We start from the raw sequence: 27623 nt of genomic DNA, 5'->3' as shown, positions 1-27623 counted from the left end.
ACTAGTTAAGCTAAATAAATAGGGGGAAAAAAGAGTTAAAAGTGGAGTGAGATGAAAACTGATTGAAAATAATTAACAAGAAGGCTAATACTTTTCCAACAAGAAAGTAATTAATAAAGAAGTAGTTTTAGGCTTCCACTATATCATTGTTAGAATTCAATTGAAATAAATTTGAACTCTATTACGTATGAAATTTTTATTATGCATAATGTGATTAAATGTAGTTTTTATAGTATCAAATGTTTACACAATAATTTTAAAGATAATTCTAAGCATGAAAATAAGTATAAAATAGTATGAAACATGTACCTATTAAATTTATACTTGAAATCAACAAAAAATAAATGTTATAATATATTAGAAAGAAAATCAAAATAAATGTATAATTATTGAATGAATTTTGGCAAAATAACTAACATCATCTACCTCTTCATATTCAATTCGATCTCAACAAAAGAAAACTATTATTCTTCAGTTTTTACCCTATATTTCAAAACCGCCACTCCTGAATATGAAGCAACAAATAGTATTCAATTAAATATAAAATTAAATGAAACCATTATTTTTTAATTACTACCGTATATTTCTAAACCGCAACCCTTGAAAATAAAATGCAATGAAAAATCACTCCATTTCAAAGCCGCCACTTTTGTTGCCTCATAAATTTCCAAATCACGTGTTTTATTTTTTTGTGGTGATTTTATTTCCATCACCGACATAATTCAAAAGAAACACTTTCGACTAACATTTTTCAAACGCTTTTTGTTCGATAACTGGAAAATGAAATCCCCGAATCTGAAGACCAAACGAGGAAGTTTGTAACAAGTATATTATATGACCAAAATTTAAAGTTAAAATAGAATAAAATAGAAGAGAAGTTTTACTATATTGAACATAGCATATGAGATAGAAGATCCTTATAGCTAATCTAAAAGAATAAATTATAACCATTAAATATATTATATTTTATAATATATATTTTATATTTAATATGTACACTTCAAAAGTATGTTTAATGCAATACATTCTCTTTAGAAATTAAATAAAAAAAATCACCTCTTATATCATTATTAGTATGATCAAATTAAATTTAAGATTTTACCATATTCCTCCTTTTCGGGCATCTCTTCCCCCTATTTCCCAGAGGCACATACTATTGCAACTTGTGCATAACTAGTGATTAATTTCTCCTACTTCAAATGTTAAGTATTTTTATAATTATTTTAATCATTTGATTTTTTCTAATGTTTATATTTCAAATCTTTATTTGTAAAATCATGAAAAATATTTTACCACTTTCCCCATATTTAAGAATGAAATATATATAAAATATCAAACACATAAGACATATATGAAACCTATAAAACTTATCGAATAAGTTTTTAGTTGTAATAGCTTCATAATTTAAACAAAATAAAGTGAATTCTAACATTACACTGATATGATAAAAAAAAAAAATTATGATTTTTTATTAGAAATTATTATTCTTCAAATAAAATTTAAATATGTATAAATATTTATTTTTTTAATTTTAAACAAATATTGATTAAATTATATTAAATTACCATTACAACTCATTATTTTCTAACTATTTGATTTTTATTCTTAAACAACTCATTATTTTCTAACTATTAAACTTTTAATCATAAATTATTACAACCTTCTGGCAAATACAAGCCACTTGTTAGGAATAAGGTGTCTCAACCTTGTATAATTCCTATTCTTATTATTATTTGTTTTGTAAAATGTATTTTTGCAAATAATATGTAAATGTGAGTGTACATGTCTAGTTGGCATGTTGATCACTTGCATGTGTCGGCATCTTGAAGTGTGTGAAGGAGATCATGGCTGAAATGGTTATGACGGATTCCTATGATGCGTAAGAGCTATTTAAGGAATGAGCTATGACATGTGTAAAAGCATCTTATGACATGAGGCCTATTTGGGCGCCCAAGAATGAGTGGTTGGTGTGTGTAAGAGAATATGCCAAAAATAGGTTGGTATGATGGATTCCCTTACACTTCTCTTGTGACCGCTATTTTTGGCGGATTCTATGACAAGTTGTCATTGTCTATTCAAGGGATGGATGCCCTTTTCTTGGTATTGGATGTACATGTTGATGCAGAGGGATTTTGGAACCTTTAAAAAATCAAATACATGACTTCAAGCTTCACATGCATGAATGTAGATTTCAACAAATGCATAGAAATTTAATGAAATGAGGGTCAACACATGAAGATGTTGCCCATTCAAATCTGCATTACAATTGGGTTTTCCCGTAACCTGATATGAGACAACAATACAAAAATAAATAAATGCATGAGATTACAGAGGATCCTCCAATGGTTGACAAAGACCATTGGAGGATCTTTAGAAAACCCCCATGCAAAGACCACTCTCAAAACAACAGAGAGATCCGGCTGATAGGAAATGAACAATAAGAAAATATTAAACTATTAAGATCTGATTTTCAGATTTCTTCCAAATTGTTGATCTAAATACAAACAGAAAAATGTATGTAGAATACTACACAATCACATCTCTTCAACACTAGAAACTTAAGAAAATTACAGGAAAACTCAAGAACTTCATTCTATTCACTTTCTCCCAAAAAAAAAAAAAATCTCTCTCCAAAAAATCTCTCTTCCAATATCTCTCTTACAATATGCACTCTTTCTCTTTTTGAAAAACCTTCTAATGTAACTCCCAAAAATCCATCATAGCTTTCTTGTGGCGGTTACATTTTGAATGTCTACACATGGTGCTTTAGAAATATTCACCTTCTAATGTAACTCCCAAAAATCCATCATCGCTTTCTTGTGGCGGTTACATTTTGAATGCCTACACATGGTGCTTTAGGAATATCCATCATTTTCTCCCTTTTGATTTTTCCCATAAACATTTTCAAAAATTAGAAACCTTTAACACACCCAAAATAATCTAAAATAAACTCATACTAAGTCCTAAGTGGATAATGTTGGGTAGGCTTATAAGAATGCCACCTAAACATTTCCACCACAAAAAAAAGGACATTTATTTTAAAATATAAAACTCTAAACTCACACAAACATTTCAAATTTTAGATTTTAAACTCAAAATTTTTTGATATTTGCTTTGTGCCCTACATTTTAGTCATATTGCAGGTTGTCTTCCTATCGCAGACGTGCTCCTGCACCATACTCCCAAATTTCAAAAGTTTCCAAGCCCCTTGGAAACACCTGCAAAACAAAGCATTAGAAAAACATATGGATCCCTTTATCTTGACTTTTGGTTTGTACTTTTCCTCCATTAGAAAACTTGGCCTTTCTTGAACTTGTATCATTTGATTTTCCATTGGTAAGATAAAAATTATTTGCTGCTCACTATGCATCCACTTCATCATATTCTGAATTTGTATGGATGCTACATACACTTGTAACTTCATCACATTCTGAATTTTTATTATTGCTGCATACACTTGAATTTTTATTCTGAATTTTATGTCCCGAAAATAATTTGTTGCCCTGTCATAAATATATTCATCCTCATCTTCTTTGTCCATAACATCATCTGATACCTCTTCTTTGGAAACTTCTTCATGTTGAGTCTCCATACTACCACCATTCCTTTGCCATTCTTCCATGATGGTTGTAAACTCTTCCCATAAATCAGATTCTTCTTCAGAACTTGCTGCTACACAATCTTTATCTCCATCCTCATGCCATTGCTCTTGACATTTCACCACACCATGCATTTTGAAGGCTTCATTATTTTCCTCCAAACTCTCTTTAATAGGAGTACCTTTTAGCATTGTACTCATCTCTATTTTCAAAGGACACATTATTGTTCCAACCATAACTTTATCACACTCAAATCCCATAGGACTTTCCTCTTTATTCTTCTCATCAACATTTACTTGCTGCACTACTTCTTGTTGTAATTTATCTTCTTTCTGCTCTTCATGTTCTTTCCCTTCCAAAGGAAAACTTACATCTATCATTGTTGAGATTTCTATACCAAATTCACATACATCTGCACTCTTTATGGTTGCCTTCTCTGTAGTTTCATTTGCCTCTACCAAAACTTCTTTCACTTTATCATGCATTGGAAATGCTATCCTATCAATAAGACCTATACTTCTTGATTCCTTCCATGTTTCATCATCCTTCAATGGAAGAAAAACCATCTTCTTCCCATTCTTTTTGATGGTATATGTGTTCTCTCTACAATCATATATGGTTGACCTGTCATATTGCCATGCTCTTCCCAAAATCAAGTGACAATCTTTTAAAGGTATAATATCACATTCAATGGTATCAAAATATGGTCCAATATTAAAAGAAACATATGATTTTTCAAACACATCAATCCACTGTTCATCTCCTAACCCATATGCTCTGTAAGGTAAATCATGAGGTACTCTTGGAAGATTCAATTTCTCAACCATTTCTATTGAGATTATATTTTCAAAGGAACCACTGTCAACTATAATTTTGCATACCTTATTCTTGTACTTGCACTTTGTTCGGAATATAGAATGTCTTTGGCTATAGCTTTGTCTTTCTACTTCTTCTTCTTCCATTATGATGCAAAGCTACACTTTGGAAACCTTTCGTGGATATACTCAACTCGAAGGGTTGCTTCAAAGGTTCACACTCATCAATCTGGAAACCTTCACAATCTGCACATTGTATTTTGCTACAGTAACATAATCTGCTACATGAACATAGAATGCTTCAGCAACATAGGACACTTAAAAAAAACAAATCTTTTTCCACCCAAAAAATCAGTCTTTTTCTTTCACTCATTGACTCCAAGTAGTGGTAATTGTGTCTTCACAGTGACAGGAATTGTGTCAAACACTTATCCCCTCAACTAAAGAAAACTAACCATACTTTAACCACGACCAAAAAAAATTGTCCAACTCAATGCTGCTGATTTTAGAGCTAGGAATTTATTTTCAAATATTAAAATTGAATTTCTTTCAACCACATTCCTTCTTGACACCATGAAAATCAAGAAAGAAAAGACTTTCCAAACTGTTGCCTTCCTGTAGCAACAGTGACAGTAAATAAGACAGTTTTCAGAAATGGGTTTGTTGGACCCCTCAAATCACGAGATAAATTTTTTTGGAAAGAATGAAAGTTGTTCAAAACATAATGAACTATCCTCCCACCAATTTTTGGGTCTCTATGAAACCATACGTGACTTCTATAAATTTTTCTTTGGACTGTGAATCTAAAATCTGAATAGACCAGCTTCACAGAATTGTGCATAACTTGCTCATTTGTAAATGAAAATGAACCAAACTTGAACCAGATGAAAGTATATTCAATGATATTTCCAAAAATATATCATTCATAATAAGGAAATACTTCATAAAAAAATAAGGAAAGGCTTTCCACCACACTGCTCGAAATCAGGAAGCTTCAGATTTAAGGAATCTTGACATGCATGCAATAGTTTCAACTTCAGATATTTCTCTTTCAAATGATAGTGATTAACTTCCTTTGATTCATCCAAGTGATTTAATAACAAATAAATCCAAAAATCTTTTGGATCCCTTCTCCTTCAGCATTCATAAACAAATATGTGATTTGATTCTTTCCTCCATGGAACCCCATATAACTTCAAAATCAAATACCAAATCACCTTTCCCTACCTAGATCTTTTTCTGGGCTCTGATACCAAAAATGATGCAGAGGGATTTTGGAACCTTTGAAAAATCAAATACATGACTTCAAGCTTCACATGCATGAATGTAGATTTCAGCAAATGCATAGAAATTTAATGAAATGAGGGTCAACACATTAAGATGTTGCCCATTCAAATCTGCATTACAACTGAGTTTTCCTGTAACCTGATATGAGACAACAATACAGAAATAAATAAATGCATGAAATTACAGAGGATCCTCCAATGGCTGACAAAGACCATTGGAGGATCTTTAGAAAACCCCATGCAAAGACCACTCTCAAAACAACAGAGAGATCCGGCTGATAGGAAATGAACAATAAGAAAATATTAAACTATTAAGATCTGATTTTCAGATTTCTTCCAAATTGTTGATCTAAATATAGACAGAAAAATTTATGTAGAATACTACACAATCACATCTCTTCAACACTAGAAACTTAAGAAAATTACAGGAAAACTCAAGAACTTCATTCTATTCACTTTCTCCCAAAAAAAAAAAAAAAATCTCTCTCCAAAAAATCTCTCTTCCAATATCTCTCTTACAATATGCACTCTTTCTCTTTTTGAAAAACCTTCTAATGTAACTCCCAAAATTCCATCATAGCTTTCTTGTGGCGGTTACATTTTGAATGCCTACACATGGTGCTTTAGGAATATTCACCTTCTAATGTAACTCCCAAAAATCCATCATAGCTTTCTTGTGGCAGTTACATTTTGAATGCCTACACATGGTGCTTTAGGAATATCCATCATTTTCTCCCTTTTGATTTTTCCCATAAACATTTTCAAAAATTAGAAACCTTTAACACACCCAAAATAATCTAAAATAAACTCATACTAAGTCCTAAGTGGATAATGTTGGGTAGGGTTATAAGAATGCCACCTAAACATTTCCACCACAAAAAAAAGGACATTTATTTTAAAATATAAAACTCTAAACTCACACACAAACATTTCAAATTTCAGATACTAAACTCAAAACTTTTTGATATTTGCTTTGTGCCCTGCATTTTAGTCATATTGTAAGTTGTCTTCTTGTCGCAGATGTGCTCCTGCACCACATGTGGCATTGTGCATGTTTCTTGGTGATTGAGCCATGAAAAACACCCAACTCCTTTGTGGGCATGTTGTTGGGTCTTAAGATGTTCATAAAATGAGTATTGCATGTTGTAATGCAATAGTGTGATAGATGAAAGTTTGCAGGTACTGAGGTGTTGCTGGAGTCTTCTATTGTTGCTATTGAACTTGCATTGCAAGTGTATTTAATCTTGTGTTGAAGATAATACATTATGCAGGTTCTGGAGGGGTGGGGTTGTTTTACCGAAAGATTTTTTCCCACCGGAAAATCTTTGTGTTATGTGTTCTTTCTCTATCTAATTTCTGTATGCTTGGTTGGCTGCAATAATGTTGTTTACATGATATTGAATCTATAAGTGTAGAAGATTTTAAAAGGATTTGCACCATACTTTCCTTATGAGATTAGTGTAGGAAGCTGTTTCCGCCCCTGAGTTTCCTTACACCACTATGTGGCACTTGTTATAATTATTGCAAGTTTAAATTACCATTACAACTCATTATTTTCTAACTATTTGATTTTTATTCTTAAACAACTCACTATTTTCTAATTATTAAACTCTGGCAAATACAAGCCACTACGTGGCACTTGTTATAATTATTGCAAGTTTTAACATTAACATAGTGTTTAAGTCTAAGGTTAGAGTTTTCATTAGATTTTGGGTTAGAGTTAGGGATAGAGTTACAATTTTCATTAGTATTATGGATAGGTTTTAGATTTAGGATTTTGATTATTGTTACAGTTAGAATTTACACAACTTTTAGAATTAGGGCTAGGGTTTGGATTAGGATTGAGATTGTGGTTATAGTTATCATTTACATAATGATTAAAGTTCAACTTTTAGGATTAGGACTAGGGTTTGGATTAGGATTGAGATTGTAGTTATAGTTAGCATTTGCATAATGATTAAAGCTAGGGTTTGGAAGATGTCTCGAGTGTTGGTTTTTTTACATTCTATTTGAATTAAATTATGTTAACTCCTTAACTAATTTATTCCAAGTTTAAAATATATTTAAATATAATATAATCCATTAAAATTTAAATATTAATTTTGTTCATAAAAAATATATCATACTTTCAACTAATTATGATTATACAAACATGTTTTATTATGACACTTAAAAAACACAAAGTTCTTTTTTTATTATATTTCCTTCTAAAATATAGTCTTCTTTTTTAATTACAAAGATACTATAAATTTTCCGAAGAAACGATTCTTTCTACACATTCCTTCTTTCTTTATTGTGATAAAAAAAAATTATTGTAAATTTAATATTTTATAATTATTTGTTTTATGCAAATATTTTATGTTAATTATTTCAAACCACATTTTTCTATTATGAATTCTTAAGAACTATTTTTCCCGTATACATTTTTTTTTGAAGTATGGTTTATGTCTAAAAAGTACTTTGTTTATTTTGAAGATATAAAAATTGGGGGCTTCAAACCTTAATATTACATATTAATTTTTTAAATTAGTTTGCAAATATACTTTCTAATTTGCAACAAATATTTATATATTTTTTATATTAGAAATAAGAGTTTCAGAACCAGAAAAAACACCAGAGTATCAATACGAATATACACACGGAGGCCAAGCCTCACCAAGAAGAGAAAGTATCAGTTGAACATACAAAGCAACAAAAGGAGGAAAAGAAAAACTATCTAGCTGAGAAGATCATAGTGATTGTCAACCCAGGCAGTCCAGCCTAAGGGACCTTCCATCCAAACTATACTTTTATGCCCTTGAATCTGCACCATCATAAATAACTCTTCTTTTCTGGCATTCCCTTTTTCTCTAATATCTTTGTTCAATCTATTGCAAGCTTGCTCAAAAACATGCAGATCATCTAAAGTACTACGCCACTGGTACCCATGCTTAAGCTCAAGGTAGTAAAGAGCAGCATGCCCATCATGAAGGAACCTCCTCATATTGTCCCATTCAATCATCATAGTAGTCTGCACCTGCAAGAAGATTTTAAAGTGAGTGAGTTTTCGAAAAAAACTCAGTAAGATCCCTATGCTTACCTTGATACCTTTCCTCGTTCCTACACTTCCAGATCTGCCAGAGAATGTTAGACGACAATATATTCTAAAATAAATTGGTATCTTTAGGAAGACCATTAATATGACCAGAAATAATATCAAAAATATTAACATTAATAGGATAAACAATGCCAAACATTTTTCATATTTCTTTAGCAAAAATACAATCAAGAAGGATATGTCTACTAGTTTCAGGAACTCTACACAAGTTACAAATATCAAAATTAACAAAATCTCTCTTTATAGGTAGCTTGACCAACAAAACTAACCATTTGAAACATCTAATTTTGGGTTCCACAGGATTCTTCCACAAGATATCAAAATACTTTTTCAAAGCATCAGCATCATAAGAAGAGTACCAAACAACATTAATATGATTGATAATATCAATATTACAATCAATGATTTTATAAATATTCTTAGCTTTGAGCAGAGTAGTAATGATACCACCAGGCCATTTGCACTTCAGGAACCTAAGAGAATCAGTGTGGCAAATAGTGGGAAGACCAACAGAAGCTTGCACAATCATGTTATAAGTTCTTCTATGGGAATCTGAGATAGCATATTTATCCTTAAAAATATCCCAAGGCATAATTTGATCATACTCAAAGAGATCCATAAATTGTTTAATACCTTTATTAGCCCACTGCCTGGCAGAACACCCTTGGGTAAGGGCCAAAGGTTTACCATTTAGGTGGAGATTCCACCAAATGGATCTTTCACCATGGAGTTGAATATTGGAATGAAACTCCTTGTTAGTGATGAATTTCCTAACATGATCCCAAGCCTTCCAAATAGACCTGAAAACCACAGAGCCTTGAACCATGACAGTAAAATTACCAAGAATGAGGTCACAAAAGGGGAGGCTAGTCCAAGACTTAGCTTTTCTAGGAACACCCCTCTCAATATTGCTCTTAACTAGCACTTTCCAAGGAGAATCACCCTCCATGGACTGAAAAATCCATTTGGCAGATAAGGCTATACCTTGAGTTCTTAAATCCTTCAGCCCAAGTCCCCCAAGGTGTAATGTCCCCTTTCTAGCATTTATAGCATGATGTTGTCGTTAGCCTATTTCCCCATAGTCCCGTAGGCTAACTAGGACATTAGAAGGGCTTAGAGGCCATTTGGCCTAGACAGTTTCAATTGTAGGTCTTTCTGAGGGGTTCTAGGGCAACTTTGGGCATACTTACTATTTATAGTAAGTCATCTTGGACATGGCCGGACATTCAGTCACAGTGGTATGTCGATGGTAATTGTTTAAAATCTACAGGAAAACTTATTTGTCATTGATAAGATTTGTTATGCATTGATAAAGCCATTTTATAAAGTTAAATTTAAATATTTAACTTTATTAATGCATAGACTATAGTTTGTGGGAAATATTTAAATTAAAAGAGTTCCCTTTATTTTTATAACACATTGGAGACATAAGGTACATAAAGGGAGTTATGTTTTATCCCACATTGAGAAAACGAAGGATTGAGCTCTTGTGAGAACACTATAAAAGAAATGAAAGAGCTTTTTTTTTGTATGCTTGGATGAAGATTAATGTTATGTTGCTGGATATCTGATTATTGGGCTTGGAGGACGGAATCCCTCTTTGCTAGCATTCTCTTCGCTGTTGGAAGACACAGTCAGGAGGATCAAGGGTGTTTTCACTTCAGGAAACACACTGGGTTTCATTTGGGGCATTTGCATAAAGAAATTTACAAGGGTTGGAGATGCAGATCTGAAGTTAGTTATTGCTATAGTGCCGCATGAACAGTATTTTGCTACAGTCGGCATGAACAGTATTTTGCTACAGTACGGTGTGAACAGTGTTGGTATCAAGTTTACTTTTTTTTTGGCTGATTAGAAGTTTGGAGGGCTGCCGACTACATCTGCAAAATACTACGACAACTAATTCTAGGTTTCTTCTGTCAAATTTTGATACTTTGCATAATAATTGTTGAATACAAGTCTGAATAGTTTTTGCAGCCTTTAAGGAAGCTATAAGTGCACATCTACATTTAAAAATCACCCTTTGTTAGCATATTGAAAGAGTTTCCAGATTTTTCATATACTGTTGAATGTGTGCCAAGTGTTTGTGAAAATGTTATGATGTGTATTATGCATTTTAATGTCACTTCATAGTTGTTCATAAATCTACTCATTGGAAAGCAATTTATTGAGGAAATCAGCTTTATGAGTTTGCATACAAAGTGTTTGACAATATTCCTTAAGTTAAATTTCTACAAGTCAAAGTTCAAATCAGGGGAGGATATTACAGTGTTATCAGAGCTATAAGTCCTGCCATCCTGTGGAGGTCTCATAGGAAAGTTGAAACTGGCGGATAGAGGGGAAAGTGTTTGATGAAATGTCAAAACACTAAAATCAGAGCATTTATGTTTGAGCATGCGACAGGGGCCTTATAATTTCCGCAATATCAGAGCAAGACAAAGTAGGAGTTCAGACTTGCAAAGAAAACAGTCTAGTTCATCCGTACAGGGGGGTATAGAATCCAGTCATACAGACACAACGGAGGTATTCTTTGATCAAGACAACAATATGGGTGACCGAGATGACAGGAATACAAGATTAGGTGGAGGCGGGAATGCCGGTCTAGAGCCTAGAGAGGACAGATTCTTACAGTTATTAGAGACCTTGGTACAGGGTCAGCGAGTAGCAGAACAAAGGGCACAGGAACAGAATCAGAGATTGGATCTTATGATGCAGATGATGGCTCATCAAATGGGGTTGAATGTTAACATGGGTGGAGGAAATAATCAGAATGGTAACAATCAGAATGGAAATGATTAGGATGGGACACATAATGGAGATGAACAAGTTGGGAACAATTTCAATCATGCACCCCAGCGAGCTAGGACAGTGAGTTCAAGGCCCATGATTCCTATATTTCCTCCTAGAGCTCCAAAGTAGCTCGTACTAGAGCCCCAGATTACTGATATACAGGACCAGTTGAGGAGAGATTGGGAAGCCAGAGGGCCAGATTTTACTGCTGCAATTACCTTTAGGGATTATATGGATGTGCGGATGAAACATATGCCACGTGGACATGACAGGAACCAGAGCTATGAGCTACGGAAGAAAGTAGGGAGACTTGAGTTACCATATTATGATGGCTCAGGAAAGTCTACAGCAAGAGCTTGGGTTCAAAAGCTTGACACATACTTTCAATTGAACCCTATGCCCGAGGAAGAAGCTATTAAGTACGCAGCAATTCATCTGGATGGGTTAGCACACGAGTGGTGGCATCATGGTATGGTCACTATGGGACATGCACACATTACCTCATATGTGGAGTTTACAGAGACGCTGATTGAACGTTTGGATATGAAGGATCCAGAACTCCATTTCAAGGAGTTAGCTCAGCTTAAACAGTGGGGATCATTGGAAACATACATTTCAGAGTTTCAGAAACTTGCAGTGTTAGTAACAGATGTATCTAAACGGAGGATACTAGTTCTATTTATGGATGGGTTAGCTGATTCATTGAGAGGGTGGATTAAAGCTCTCAACCCTCCCACTTTGCAGGAAGCCATTAAGAAAGCTCATGACATGGATTCCTCTTCATCTTCAAAAAATAAATTCCAGGCAAAGAGTTTCCCTTCAAGGAAAGATAAGGACAAGAAATCTTTTCATAAAGAGGTCCAACCAGCTAAGGAGGAAAGTAAGAGGTTGGACAATGAGACACTTAATGATCTCAGGAAGAAGAAGCTTTGTTTTCATTGTAGGGAGCCTTGGGATTTGTCCCATAAGTGTCCATTGAAAGCAAAAGCTAAGCAGATGGAGTACTTTTCAGCCGAAGAGTCAGTAGATGGAGATTCAGAGAAGTCATTCGAATCAGATGGAGATGATGATAGTTCTTCATAGGAGGAAGCACGCGGTGATAGCACGATAGCTTAGTTGTCAAGTATACAGGAGGTCGTCACTTTCAGAGTTAGGGGAACCTTGGATGGATAGAGAGTTGTGGCATTCATTGATATAGGGGCGACACATAACTTCATTGATGAGAAGTTTGTGACACGCAGAGGGCTACATACAGAGGAGCATAGGGGATTTAAAGTGATGGTTGCCGATGGCTTCAAAATTGAATGTACCAAGAAAATCTCCAACTTGCAGCTTTGTTTGGGAGATTATGACATGACAGGAGATTTCTTTGTGGTCAACATTGGTGATCAGGATATGGTGCTTGGGATGAATTGGATGAAGTCTCTGGTAGAGTTTACATTTAACCTTGAGAAGATGGAAATGAGGTTTGAGGCAAATGGTAAGAAGATAGTGCTCAGAGGTTTGTCAGATGGGAGACTTCGAGTGGTGTCACTCAAGCGGATGCAGAGTTTCTTTAGACATGATCAGGTGCAGTGGGTAGTAGAGTTTAGAGTAATGCCTGAGATGACAGAGCAGCATAAACAAGAGTATCCACCTGATGTACAAAAAATAATAACCAAACATACTAAGGTTTTTGGTGAGATACCTCCAGGGAGACCCTCGAATAGGGGAATCGAGCATGTTATTGAATTAGAGGAAGGGGCTAAGCTAGTTATCATCACACCTTACCGCCATCCAAAGAGATGTAAGGATGAAATAGAAAAGGCAATTAAGGAGTTGATTGACATGGGGCACATATGGCCAAGCAAAAGTCCTTTCGCTTCTTCAGTAGTATTGGTGAAGAAGAAGGATGGTACAATGAGGATGTGCATTGATTATAGGGAGCTAAACAAGAAGACAATCAAGAACCGATACCCTATCCTGCGCATCGATGAGCTTATTGATGAATTGCATGGTGCATGCTACTTCTCCAAGATTGATTTGAGATCCGACTACCATCAGATATGGGTTAGAGAGGTGGATGTGGAGAAGACAACTTTTAGATGCCGCTATGGACATTTTGAGTTCTTAGTCATGCCCTTTGGGTTGACAAATGCCCCTGCCACTTTCTAGTCCTGTATGAATAGAGTGTTCAGAGATCAGTTGAGGAAGTTTGTGTTGATATTTTTTGATGATATACTGATATACAGTCGTACTTGGGAGGAACATTTGAAGCATATTGATACAGTGCTCATTATTCTAGAGAGGGAGTCATTATATGCCAAGGTGAGTAAATGTGAGTTTGGGATGATAGAGTTGCTCTATCTAGGGCATATTATTAGTGCAGGAAGTGTTCGGGTTGACCCAGACAAGATCAGGGCCATTCTGGACTGGCCACCACCAAGGAACACTTCACAACTCAAGGGATTTCTCGGGCTTTATGGGTTCTATCACAGATTTGTGAAGGGATTTTCACAGATAGAAACACCACTTACAGATTTGACACAAAAAGATAGTTTCAAGTGGTCAGAGAGGGCTCAGGATTGTTTTGACAGGTTTAAGGAGCTGATGAGTACATGTCCTGTTTTAGCCATTCCAGATTTCACCAGGCCCTTTGAGCTGCAGTGTGATGCCTCGGGAGAGGGCATAGGAGCTGTTCTCATGCAAGACAAACATCCCATCGCATATGAGAGTAGAAAATTACGAGGTGTGGAGAGAACCTACAACATCTACGACAAAGAAATGCTAGTAATCATGCACACGCTAGCTAAGTTCAGGCAGTACTTAGTGGGAAGCCAGTTCACAGTAAAAACAGATCATAATAGCTTGAAACATTTCCTTGGATAGAAGGACCTTAATGACAGGCAACAGAAATGGGTGAGTAAATTACAGGCCTATGATTTCGACATAGCCTATGTCAAAGGGAAGAAAAATATTGTTGCAGATGCTTTATTTAGAAGGCCTCATTTGCTTGCTGTTGGGATAGTCATGGATGATTGGAGAGAGATGATCTTGGCAGAATATGCTAAGGATAGTTGGGCATCTAGCATTATTGAGGGAGCTATTCAAGATAGTCGATACACTGTCGTAAATGATCTGATCATCTACAAGGAAAGGATTTATTTAGTACCCGGGTCTGCTATGAAGCAGAAGATTTTGAGGGCATTTCATGATTCACCAATGGAAGGACATCCCGGATTCTTTAAGACATATCGGCAGGTGAGAGAGCGCTTCACTTGGAAAGGACTCAAATTAGAGGTGCTTCAGTTTGTGAGGGAATGCCTTGTGTGTCAGGAGAACAAACAGGAACATTCTTTTCCGGGTGGTTTACTACAGCCCCTACCCATACCAGAGAAGAAGTGGGATAGCATTTCCATGGATTTTATCGCAGGCCTCCCCAAGGCACAAGGTCGGGATTGTATCTTTGTTGTGGTAGACAGATTGACGAAATTTGCACATTTCTTTGCAATTTCGTCTACATATTCAGCAGCACAAACAACAGAACTATTTTTTCGAGAGGTATTCAGACTACATGGGATACCACGGAGCATAGTCAGTGACAGAGACAGTAGATTTATGAGCCACTTTTGGCAGGAGTTGTTCAGGTTATGTGGAACAGAGCTCACTCCGAGTACCAGCTATCACCCCCAAACTGATGGGCAGACAGAGATAGTGAACAAATGGGTTGAGGGGTACCTTTGAAACTACATTGCAGGAGAGCAGAAGGCTTGGGTGAAGTGGCTACATCTAGGGGAGTACTGCTATAATACCTCTTTCCATATGTCTATTCAAATGTCCCCTTTTATGGAACTGTACGGGTATGATGCTCCTAATTTTTTGGATTTGTTATTTGGGGACAGCAGGGTGCCTAAGGCCAAGGATACTTTGCAGGAGTGCCAGGACATTATGTGATCCTTGAAGGAAAATTCGCAAAAAGCACAAAATCAGCAGAAGCAATATGCTGATCAACACAGGGTTGAGAGGTCTTTTGAGGTGGGAGATATGGTGTACCTCATGTTACAGCCGTATAGACAGTCCTCTCTCAAGAAGAGTGGAGCAGAGAAATTGAAACCACACTACTATAGACTGTTCAAAGTAATCAGGAGAGTGGGCGAAGTAGCTTATGAGTTGGAGTTGCCTGTAGACAGTAATGTGCATAATGTGTTCCATGTGTCACGCCTTAAGAAGGCATTGGGTCACAATGTGGTGCCTTAAGTAGTATTGCCACCTCTTGATGATGAGGGAAAGCTTATCTTGGTTCTTGAGGCCATACTTGACTCAGGGAGAGGGTTCTTCACAGGAGGACTATCAGGGAGTATCTAGTGAAGTGGAGGAACCTACCTGTCGAGGATGCTACTTGGGAAAATGAGCAGATATTGTAGCATCCAGAGCTGAAATTGCTGAGGACAAGCAATTTTGGGAAGGGCGGACTGTAATGTCCCCTTTCTAGCATTCATAGCATGATGTTGTCATTAGCCTATTTCCCCACAATCCTGTAGGCTAACTAGGACATTAAAGGGGCTTAGAGGCCATTTGGCCTAGACAGTTTCAGTTGCAGGTCTTTCTGAGGGGTTTTGGAGCAACTTTGGGCATAGTTACTATTTATAGTAAGTCATTTTGGACATGGCCAGACATTCAGTCACAGTGGTATGTCGATGGTAATTGTTTAAAATCGACAGGAAAAATTATTTGTCATTGATAAGATTTGTTATGCATTGATAAAGCCATTTTATAAAGTTAAATTTAAATATTTAACTTTATTAATGCATTGACTATAGTTTGTGGAAAACATTTAAATTAAAAGAGTTCCCTTTATTTTTATAACACATTGGAGACATAAGGTACATAAAGGGAGTTATGTTTTATCCCACATTGAGAAAACGAAGGATTGAGCTCTTGTGAGAACACTATAAAAGAAATGGAAGAGCTTTTTTTTTGTATGCTTGGATGAAGATTAATGTTATGTTGCTGGATATCTGATTATCAGGCTTGGAGGACGGAATCCCTCTTTGCTAGCATTCTCTTCACTGTTGGAAGACACAGTCAGGAGGATCAAGGGTGTTTTCACTTCAGGAAACACACTGGGTTTCATTTGGGGCGTTTGCATAAAGAAATTTACAAGGGTTGGAGATGCAGATCTGAAGTTAGTTATTGCTATAGTGCTACATGAACAGTATTTTGCTACAGTCGGCATGAACAGTATTTTGCTACAGTACGGCATGAACAGTGTTGGTATCAAGTTTACTTGTTTTTTCGGCTGATTAGAAGTTTGGAAGGCTGCCGACTACATCTGCAAAATACTACGGCAACTAATTCTAGGTTTCTTCTGTCAAATTTTGATATTTTGCATAATAATTGTTGAATACAAGTCTGAATAGTTGTTGCAGCCTTTAAGGCAGCTGTAAGTGCACATCTACATTTAAAAATCACCCTTTATCAGCAGATTGAAAGAGTTTCCAGATTTTTCATATACTGTTGAATGTGTGACAAGTGTTTGTGAAAATGTTATGATGTGTATTATGCATTTTAATGTCACTTCATAGTTGTTCGTAAATCTACTCATTGGAAAGCAATTTATTGAGGAAATTAGCTTTATGAGTTTGCATACAAAGTGTTTGACAATATTCCTTAAGTTAAATTTCTACAAGTCAAAGTTCAAATCAGGGGAGGATATTACACAAGGGTCTTGTCAGTGTGGCACCAAGCCCACTTAACAGAGTGGATCTTTCTATTCCCTTTGCCATCAGACAAAGGAATTGTCTGATGGACTTCTGGATTTCAGAAATCTGATAGTTATTAAAACACCAAGCAGAAGAATAATATATGGTGTATGAGGACAATATCTTCTGGCAAACCTGAATTCTGCCTACCAAAGATAACACCCTGTTATGCCATTTGTTCAGCTTTTTATCAATCTTCTCTTTCACCCAAGACCACATGTATTTGTATTTATATATATTGATGTGGTTTATTTATGTTTTGAAACAAATCTTTAATTTTTACTATGAAAATAAATATTTTATGTAATTTTTGAGTTTTAATTTACATATTCTTTACATATTATCTTTCTACATATTTGAGTTAAATATTAATGAAATATATAGTTTATGATTCTAATTGTTTCAAATACAAATACACATTCAAATTTATCTTAATTAGATTTTTCTATTTCCACTCTTCTAATTATCTAATATTTAGTAATTTACTGAATTTGTATTCTTTGTATTTATTTTATTTAAATTAAATTGATGTATCTATTTTAGCTTTATTAGAAAGTAAAATTCAAGGAAATTTAATTATATTTTAGATGGTTTAATTCAGATTGCACACAAATAGTTCACACTACAAACAAATTTAGTAAATTTAAACTATAAATATATTATAACAAATTACAAATCAAGAGAAGGCATAATAACATAAATTAATTGAAAATGGAGGTTAAAGATATAGATATATGCATGATGGATTTATAGAGATTTCAACTTTTTCCTCAAACATTTAAGCAAAAAACAAATTTATCTTCTAGAATAATAGAATTGATGAATAATTTATTAATTCTTATCTTCAATAATTTTAACAGTGGTTGGGAGAAAGCCCATGTGGTTGCAAGCTCGAAGGTTTTGAAACTCTCCATCCTTGATTCAAATCCCAGATAGATCCAGTTCATAGAGTGGGTGGGTTTGAGGTTCAGTCCAAGAGAAATAGAAATTTGTGGGTGTGAGGCACATGTCTTTAGGAAGTTGGGTTGTTGAGATCAAAACCACGACCCACAAAACTCCTAGTTTTTATGCTCATTTGGGTCCTTGCGCCTACCCCTATCTTTGTTGCTTATTATACAACAGATATATACAAAATAACTAGCAACCATTTCAAACGTATGTTCAAAAAATCAGCAAATTATGAAAAGTTTACATTGATGAATGCTTCGACTATAGAATGTAATGCCTCGCCCGAAGATCCTTGGAACAAGGATAAGTAAAAGTCAAGATTATTATTTTTAAATAAGTATGGATGTACACGAAAATCAACATACAAGAATCACAAAGATTGCAAACAGAAGATTGAACAAACATCTAAACACCAACGAATATCCAAACACCACTACAAACCAAAATCGACAACTTACAGAAGTCACAAAATGCAATTAAATATGAAATGCTCTGAATTCAAAAAGTCAAACCAACAAGCTCAAGAACTCCACAAAGGGTATCCAAAACACATCTCAAAAACTTTCGATCGAGATGAAAAGTACCTACTAGTTGCTCGAGTGGGTTTCTTAACAAAACAATGCGACCTTTACAAACAACAAGGGCGATACTTTCCAGTATCATACAACTTTTCTCAAGAAGTTTTGTGATACTTTCAGGGACCAGGCAATAAAGTTCTCTAAGGGCATGCGACACTCTTCCAATGTCGTACAACATTTATTCAATGGGTGTGTGATTCTTTCTAGTATCACATGACATTTTGCCTCAAGGTGTGTGATAGTTTCCAATATTGCGCGATACTCCTTCTTTGGATGTGCGATACTTTATAAGTATCGCTCAGTGCTAGAACACTGTAACCTAGAAAATGCAAGAAATGATACAAGAATCATCAGATGGATACAACAAGATTTGGAACCTCCACACCGAGGAGTATCAAATCCACAAGTCAAGGCTTGGACACTAGAACACAATAATTGCAAGATGGAAATTGCATCTAACCATCTAAACCAAAGCAATAAGGAAACATACTGAAAGCAACATCGCAATGTACATAAATGAACAAACACTTATGTGGTTCCTCCAAACCATAATAGCATCATGAGACCTTGAAGTCCTAGCCATCCCTCGCTCGTAACATCCAAAATTGCCAACTAGATAGTCGAAGCTATCTTATGAGGACGCCACTACTAAAACATAATAACATCACAAGAATAGGAAAGCTAACATGCTAGACCAATAAGCAATAGATACTCCAACTAAACAAATTGCATCATCTAATCAATATGCTAAACATCATAATATGGAAATGCGTCAAATAAACTACATCATCTAAACATGATATTCAAGCATTCCAATGAAAACATAATTCACAAGGAAACATACTCTGGATAAACCGAAATACCAAGTGAACATCAAGCATCGGTTGCACTGGCAATAGACCGTATTTGTACACCAGTCCGCAACAATGGTATAGATAGTTATGCCTCTCAATCACATGAAACCCATAGGTTCACTCCTGTCGTGCTGATGGAGATAATGATCCAAACCCAAACACACATCAAGAAAACTTCCATGGCTAACACACACCAGACAGTAAAGAGGACTCCAACCAAGATCATGAAACAATGCAAGTGGATCAAGTCCTAGTCAGACACTCTTTGGGTCACTATATAGGGGCTCGCTAGAGGGTAAGTAACTTGGACTCAAGTAGCCCAAGCTAGTGGTGGCAACTCTACTTCCCTGGGAAGGAGCACAATCCTAGTGGGTCCTCAAACTTAACCAAGCACTCACATTACTAGTGTCCTCAAATTGAATCAAGTGCTCACTTAACATTTTATTATCTTTCATTGATTACCTAGTTAATTTATTTTGTTATCACTTAATTAAAAAACTTCTTCACGCCAACACTCAGGGCACAATAATCACCAGATTGCGAGAGAGAGAAGCACCCTACATGCTACCCTACATACCCATGTTGATCACATGATGAGTGCCTATAGGCATGCATATTCCCAACCCAACCCAAATGGACACACTCTCTGTAATACAACTAGGAGTTTGTCATGCCCAAAAAAGCCAACCAATTATGCTTTAATATTTAAAAGCCATAATAGGATTAAATGTAATAAACAAGTTTTCAAATAAATTCACTTAACTTCCTCATGCACATGTATAACTATAAAATTTAAACACAACTCAAATGCAAATTTTCTTAACATATTTTAAACTTAAAATTGCACGGCTAAGTATATATCAACATGTTATCTGATTAATCTAATTTAAATAAATGTGATTACCAATCATAAAAATGTGCAGTAAGATAACACCATCACATCTGATTTTTTTTTTTTTTTTTTTTAAATTTACATATGCAAAACTAAAAACAAGCTATAAGACTCAATGCAATCATATTACTAAAACACCATTTTATTGGCAAACCTGATTCAAAGGCTCAGCCGGGAAAGAATCAGGAAGAAAACCCGGCTTCGTTGCCATTTACAACAAAGTTTTGAGATACAAATAACATAGGATTTCAATCCTGAATTACATCACTTAAATTAAATCTCCTTCATGACCCTCATCAAGGGTTCCAAATCAAATTTTGCAACACATTTCAACAACTGTAGAGGAAACAAATATCTGATAAGGTGACAACCAAGCATAACCAAGAGACAATCAAACAAGCATAATCATACATGGTTTACACAATGGATTCACAATGAATCAAAACTAGGGCAAGGTAGATTCTTCCAACTAGGAAAAGTCAAGCACAACACCAAATAGATGCCCAATCGGGGCTATATACCAAGAACTTCCATTCTTCCATTTCAACATACCAGAATCATACCAGGTTTGTGCTGACAGGTAGGGGCCCATAACACCCTACCCTTTCTCCCTCTTCTCATCTTGAGAAGAGACTCTACACTGGATGGAGTCCGACTAAACAGACCTCTCCCAAAATTGGTCACTTCTGCCCTCTCCAAGGGTGAGTAATACCAAAACACCAATGCAAGGAAAAACTCAAAAATTGCAAACATAAACAAGAAAGGAAAACAACAAAAAATGACATGGTTTTCAAATCTTCCCACATACCCACAACCATACAATAGTGAAACAACAACAAGGTAACATGAACATGGAACCAAACATAAAAACTAAATAAGGGAGATGAGAATTTCCTACCTTCACAAAGAGGTAATGGCAATGAACAAGTTTGAGTAGAGTATCCCTTTCCTTCCTTCAAGCTTCAAGAAATCTTCTCTAAATGTAGAGATTGGGTAACAACCCACTAGTCCAACAAAGGCCTCTAAATAAGCCTCAAACTCAACCACCCAAGTGCTCAATAACTTCTCCCACCCACTAGCAATTCTAGAAACTCCTAACGCTACCCTCACCATGGTTAGGCACTAAAAGGAGGTGGGGTAAGACAACTCATGATAACTACAAGCAATTTTCGCACAAAGGCAAAAAGAGACTTTTTGAGTGGCCTCAAAAGTCAACAAAAGGGGCTTAGGGGTTGGAAAAGACCCCTAACCCATACCCATACCCCTTGGGTATAATTATTCCATGTTTTGAAGCCTTACGAAAAGGTTTAGAGCTAAACAAAAGCTAGGAAATAAAATAAAACCATCTAACTACTCTAACTTGCTGATTAAACACTAATCTGAATTAAGGGATGACTAACCTCGATTAAGAACCTAATAGCAAAATGACACTCACTTAAACCAACTTAAGGTCCAAAGGGCACACAGCTAACCCAAATCAGCACATAGAAGAACATAAACAATTTACGAGTGTCAAGCGACACCAAAAGAGCATAGTTACAAACATTAACATTTACTAAACATGAAAGATACTTACATACATCTCACAATTAATTTAATTACAAACAACAAGGTTTTCACAATTAACACATAGGGATCAGTTTTGTTCCTCCATCGGGTTTCTCGACTAAAATATCCTGCACACTCATTGCACACATCAGTAATCTTGTAAAATCTCATGTACATATGTATATACATATCAGAAATTCACATAAATTGAAACATACATCAATTAGGGTTTCTTTCATCCTACTTATATCCTTAATCATAAAGATTCCAAAATCAAAGTATCAATCCTAAGTTTACTAATTTCGTCAACATACATATACATAACACATTAAATGATGAACATCAAATATCTGGAAGTCACATCACTCATCATGAAATAATATAATATGTTCTAAGCATCAGATAATGTCTCGACATCTTGAGTTGTGAGTATCAATAGCCCCAAAAATCGCACATATATTCAAAGCTTATTTGGATCGTTACATAAATCAAAACATGAATCTCTCACATAATTAATTGTTTGATTGATTTCTATTCACATTTAATCATCAAAAATCACATATTTAAATAAACCTAACTTATTCATTTATTTAGATTACAATGCTAGAAAATCATCGTTAGGCATGCATATACCTAACATCATAAGCATTGCCATTTAAGGAATACTGAACTATTGCAACATAAAACTTAATCGTCAGGATGTCAAAATCATCACCCTTATCATCAGGTGAAAATGCCTCGTATCATCTTTAGTAAAATTTTAATGTTTAAACAATCAAGATAATGTAGTTTGTTCTTGCATTACTTAATTATTTAAAACATGAATGTATTAGGATCTCAATTCTTATTAGGACATCTAAACCATAAAACATTATTCCACATCCATTCTAATCACCTACAACAAATTGAACAAAGAAGTTCATATTTAATAAGTACATGTAAGGAGGGGCCTTACAGAGTTCAAGCCTTGCAAGTCACCTGACAAATGCATGTGCATGTGCTTGTGTGTGGCGCAACACCATCACAAAGATCATAACACAAGCGCTGGATGAGAACACAAGCATAAAATAACACTCAACCAAATAGAAGCTCGGGAGGACGGATGTGACACATCCCAATGCAACAAAAAAGTGCAAAAATGGTTAAACTGACATCCTATGGATGATCTAGGTCCACAACCAACATTGTGCCAAGAAAACCTGAGAAAACTGGGTAATATGCAAATTGAGGTAAAAATCCCAAAACTCAAAAACTTTGAAAATAAAACTCATTTGGTCTTTAGGCACAAAAGCCACAGAAATCAAATAAAATTCACATTTGGACATCGTATGCAAAAATAGCCAACATAACAGTGTGAAACCCCAAACCCTCATACCAAAAAACAGGAAAACGTTCATACATGTCCAACCGGGCAGAAGTAGCAATCAGATGCAGAGGGGAACACTAGTTCTTAGCCTCCTAATAGCCTCCTAACACAACTACCAGAAACGAAAGTAAAAATGAAGTTGAAACACAAAAAGGGGAGTCTTACCTAACAGCCAAAAGGGCTAAAATGGGAATCAGCCAAATAAAATAATTATCTCACAAAAGCTATCAAAAGTTCCGACAAACCAAGGTCTCTCCAAGATGGATCCAACGAGACCGACCTTGCGAAGATCCCATGCCCGTAGCTCTCACAATGAACATAAACACAATCCTCCATAAGAGGATTTTGGAAAAAGCTCTCAAAAGTTTAACTTTCAAAAGTGACAAGTGAGGAATTAATTTCCTCTTTGGATACTTATTCACTTGTCAAGTGAATAATTGATTACAGTGAATAACCAAGAAGACTAGCTAAACCCTGAATCAACCCAAATAAAAACAGGCTATCAAGTAGTTGGAATTCATCTATGGCAAAGCTGTCAAAAATTATAATTAATAAAAATAAAGCTTGAAAACCCTTAAACCAAAATCATAGAATTCCTTAACAATTTCACAACAATGTGAACCTCTAAATGCACAAACACATTCGCAGGTCTAATCACATAATGCAAATGAGTCCAAATTTATCAAATCACCAAAAGGTTTAATTTAAACATTTAAATAAGATATGTCGACCATATAGGGACGACATTGGTAAAATATGAACAGTTGAATCATTAACTCCACATGTCATTGTCAAGGATATAAATCCTGCACACTAAAGCACATGATCAAGTCCAATTGCATATAATATCATAGCCAAAGCAATAAATCCATTAAATAACTTACTTTAACCATTTATGCAAGTATACTGAAATAATTCATTTACATCACTCATGTTCGCACGAGACATAACAAATCAAGAATGAAGTAAATAATTATAGCATTAAATCCCCATATAACCTAATCAAAATTATGTCCAAAAATCGAATAACCAGATATCATCATAAAACGTATTGTCATCTCAAAATGGTATCATTATGCAAATATGATCAATTGAACAACATAATAATCTAACATCTATGATACTGGAAATCAAAATATAACATTCGACCCTCAGGGCATCTCAACATATACAAATAACATGAATAATAAGTATCTGTCGGATCAAAATATAACAAAGTACAGACTACAAACACAAGAGACACTACAAGAAAGCCTCTCGACCTAAGAAATTTATCACAACCAAACAGAAAAGTTTATAAGATACATCAATAGTAGATTCATAACAGACTAGCTGACATAGAAAAGACATGGAAGTGGTCTCATGGCCTAGTCGGCCTCTGAACGTTATTGAAATACCTCCTTTTATTCATTCATTCTGAGATTCAACTGCCCCATGCGGTACAAAACACCCACATCTCAGAGCTATGCAAAATAGACTGGAAGACGAGAAGGAGAGCTTTTGGATGCGAAGGAAGCTGTATGAGGAGAATCCATGGCAGACGCCATATCCATTTCAATCTCTCTGAGCACCACAACGACTTCCCATATAGTAGGCCTCTCCTTTCTCAAACCCTTAACACACCTACAAGCCAATTGGGCCAATCTGATCAACGGCTCCACATTCCTTGGAACGCCCAATTTGGGATCGAAAAGCTCACCAGTCCTGGAAGCCATTACAAGAGGCACAGCCCAGTCCACAATGTACCGCTGCTCATCTCCCCCAAAACAGGGCCTTCCAGAAATCATCTCAAACATCACAATTCCAAAGCTATAAATATCACTGGCCTTGGACAAATTGAGGTCAGTATAGTGCTCAGGATCAACGTATCCCCGAGTCCCGAACATTTGATTCGATGGAGCCAAAAAAGAAAGCCCATAATCCACAATCCGGGCAGACCAGGTGGAATCCAGCAGCACATTGGAGGGTTTCAGATTGCCATGGATGATGTAGGGAACAGTGCCTTCATGCAAATACTCGATGCCCAGGGCAGTTTCATACAAGATCTTGACCCGCTGCGACCACCCGAAGAACAATCCGCCCTCATGGAGATGGTAATGGAGGCTCTTTCCCGGCTGAAAGGGCATCGCCAGAATCCTCTCGCCCGGAGCCTCGCAGTACCCGATTAAGGGCACAATGTTGGGATGATGGGCTCGGGAAAGGGCCCGGATCTCCGTCGAGAAGCTGAAGATCTCGTTGGGGTTTCCGGCGAATCGGAGAACCTGAGATGGATCGATTCGCTTGATCGCCATTACTTGGCCGTCGGGGAAGATCCCCTTGTAAACAGATCCATAACGACCTCGACCAAGGAGCCGCCGTTTGCTGAATCCATCGGTTGCCTTTTCTACATCCGTGAATGCCAATGTCGGTGCACATTTGTGCAATGAGCTCTCTTCTTCATCTTTCTCCACTCTCATTCGGAGCTGCTTGAGGATGCAGAACACGCAGATTGTGAAACAGACCAGTAATATGCATACCGATGCAAGGATCAGGTCGAAGATTAGAACTGAATTTTTGCCCTGTTTGTGGTGATGCCCGTTCATTGTCTCATTGAGATTTGCGGTCACCTTCACGAATTGAGTTAACCTGCCCATTTTTGCAAAGATTTGTTTAGGTAAAAGTGAAACCCTATAGGATTCGTCGCCGTTTATATGTTTCTGGGCCTCCCGGATTGGGATTCTTTGCTTCCCGCTGGATTTTGGTGCAGAAAATGAATGGTGAAGATCGCTTGGGATTCTGTTTCTCTGAACCCATTCCTGCCAAGAAAGGAATTTTTTTCAGAAATTGAGAATATGGGCTCAAGTGTCGCTTGCTGAGATGGTGCAGGAGAAATCTGCAGGAGAAATCTGAAATGTGTTGAAATGCATAAAGGGATTGGGTAGGCTTGATGAATTCCTTGCGGCACGTCATGTTGAAGTCGGGTGATTCCAGCTTTGGGCGCAAGAAAACAATAAATTAGGGGAAATTATTGTTGTTGTTGCAGGTGGTGTCACGCGTTACCTTTCTGGGCACACAAAATTTTCCTTTGCCTAGAAAGGAAACCTAAATTGGCTTTTATATTCCAGTCGTGCAATAGAATTTGGGCCGAAAGCGATGACCTTGGATCTATGGCTTTAGACGGTTGAATGGAACAAACCCCAGAATTCGTGAAAAAAAAGATGAGATTTTATTTCAGTTTTCAAGAAAATAGCAAAGTACGAGACTGTAAAGTTTATTTAAGCAGAAGGGGATTTGGATTAGGGTTTATTTGTGAGAAATTATGATAAGATATACTTAGGTATTGATATATTGGATTCCATTTCTTATGAGAATGAATGGAATAGTCAGTGTTTATTTCATTCATAGAGGAAGTATTGGGTGTTGTCTATGGTGCAACTTATATGCATTTTATTGTAGTGAAAATAACATAGATTTATACCATTTAACATTGGCTACGGTGCATATAAGTTGTCTAGTAGCCAAAACCAAAGTATTGAGCCTTTCTATGAGGTCGCTTATCTCATTACACTTCATCTTATCTGTGTTTTAAATATAGAGTTTAAGTTCAATCAACTTGCTATCTCATTTGTCAAGCTATCAAAAAGTGTTGTGCCTTACTAACCATTCATTTTAGAGTCTTTTAGGTCATCATCAGATAAGTGGGAGGTAATTTTTATAGCAAGTCAAATTATGATATGGCTATTAGAATTCAAATGTGTAGTTTTAAGACAAACTCGTTGACCCATGCTTCAAGAACATGATTGATGTAAGACATGGATATAATATGTGAAATTATATGACCATAATGAATGCAAGGTGTAGATATAATATGTCCTATGAAAATTTATGAACACAATGGATGTGTGATGTATACCTAGCTATAATGGGTCTCATAAGTATTTATGAACATAGTGGATGCAAGTCGTGTCCTTTTAAAGGAGACAGTAGTAATTTGGAATAATGTGTTTGGAAATGATAAAGATAATGGTAGCATAGTGGTCTGTAATACATGAAACATGTGGAAGAGTTATTGAGTTGGAAAAAATCAATACAACTAAGCAAGCATTTTTTATAATGGTACACATGCATGA

At 35.8% G+C, this 27623-nt stretch overlaps 1 protein-coding gene across 1 annotated transcript; it reads right to left on the bottom strand.

Moving 5' to 3' along the window:
- Positions 1-24689: 24689 nt before the first annotated feature.
- Positions 24690-26830, bottom strand: LOC149530471 (Protein kinase superfamily protein). Its single transcript, XM_089810828.1, has one exon. The coding sequence runs from the start codon at positions 26145-26147 to the stop codon at positions 24978-24980; it is 1170 nt and encodes a 389-aa protein (XP_089666954.1). The 5' UTR covers positions 26148-26830; the 3' UTR covers positions 24690-24977.
- Positions 26831-27623: the final 793 nt, after the last annotated feature.

The sequence above is a fragment of the Cupressus sempervirens genome, chromosome 11 (genome assembly GCF_028749045.1).
Source record: "Cupressus sempervirens isolate cs-2001-9-10 chromosome 11, ASM2874904v1, whole genome shotgun sequence".
Lineage (NCBI taxonomy): Eukaryota > Viridiplantae > Streptophyta > Pinopsida > Cupressales > Cupressaceae > Cupressus > Cupressus sempervirens.
The sequence above is the reverse complement of the archived record's forward strand: the minus strand, read 5'-3'. Positions and strand labels throughout refer to the sequence as shown.

Coding starts and splice junctions, on each gene's coding strand:
- LOC149530471 (XM_089810828.1), bottom strand. CDS start 26,147: ATGGGCAGGTTAACTCAATTCGTGAAGGTGACCGCAAATCTCAATGAG.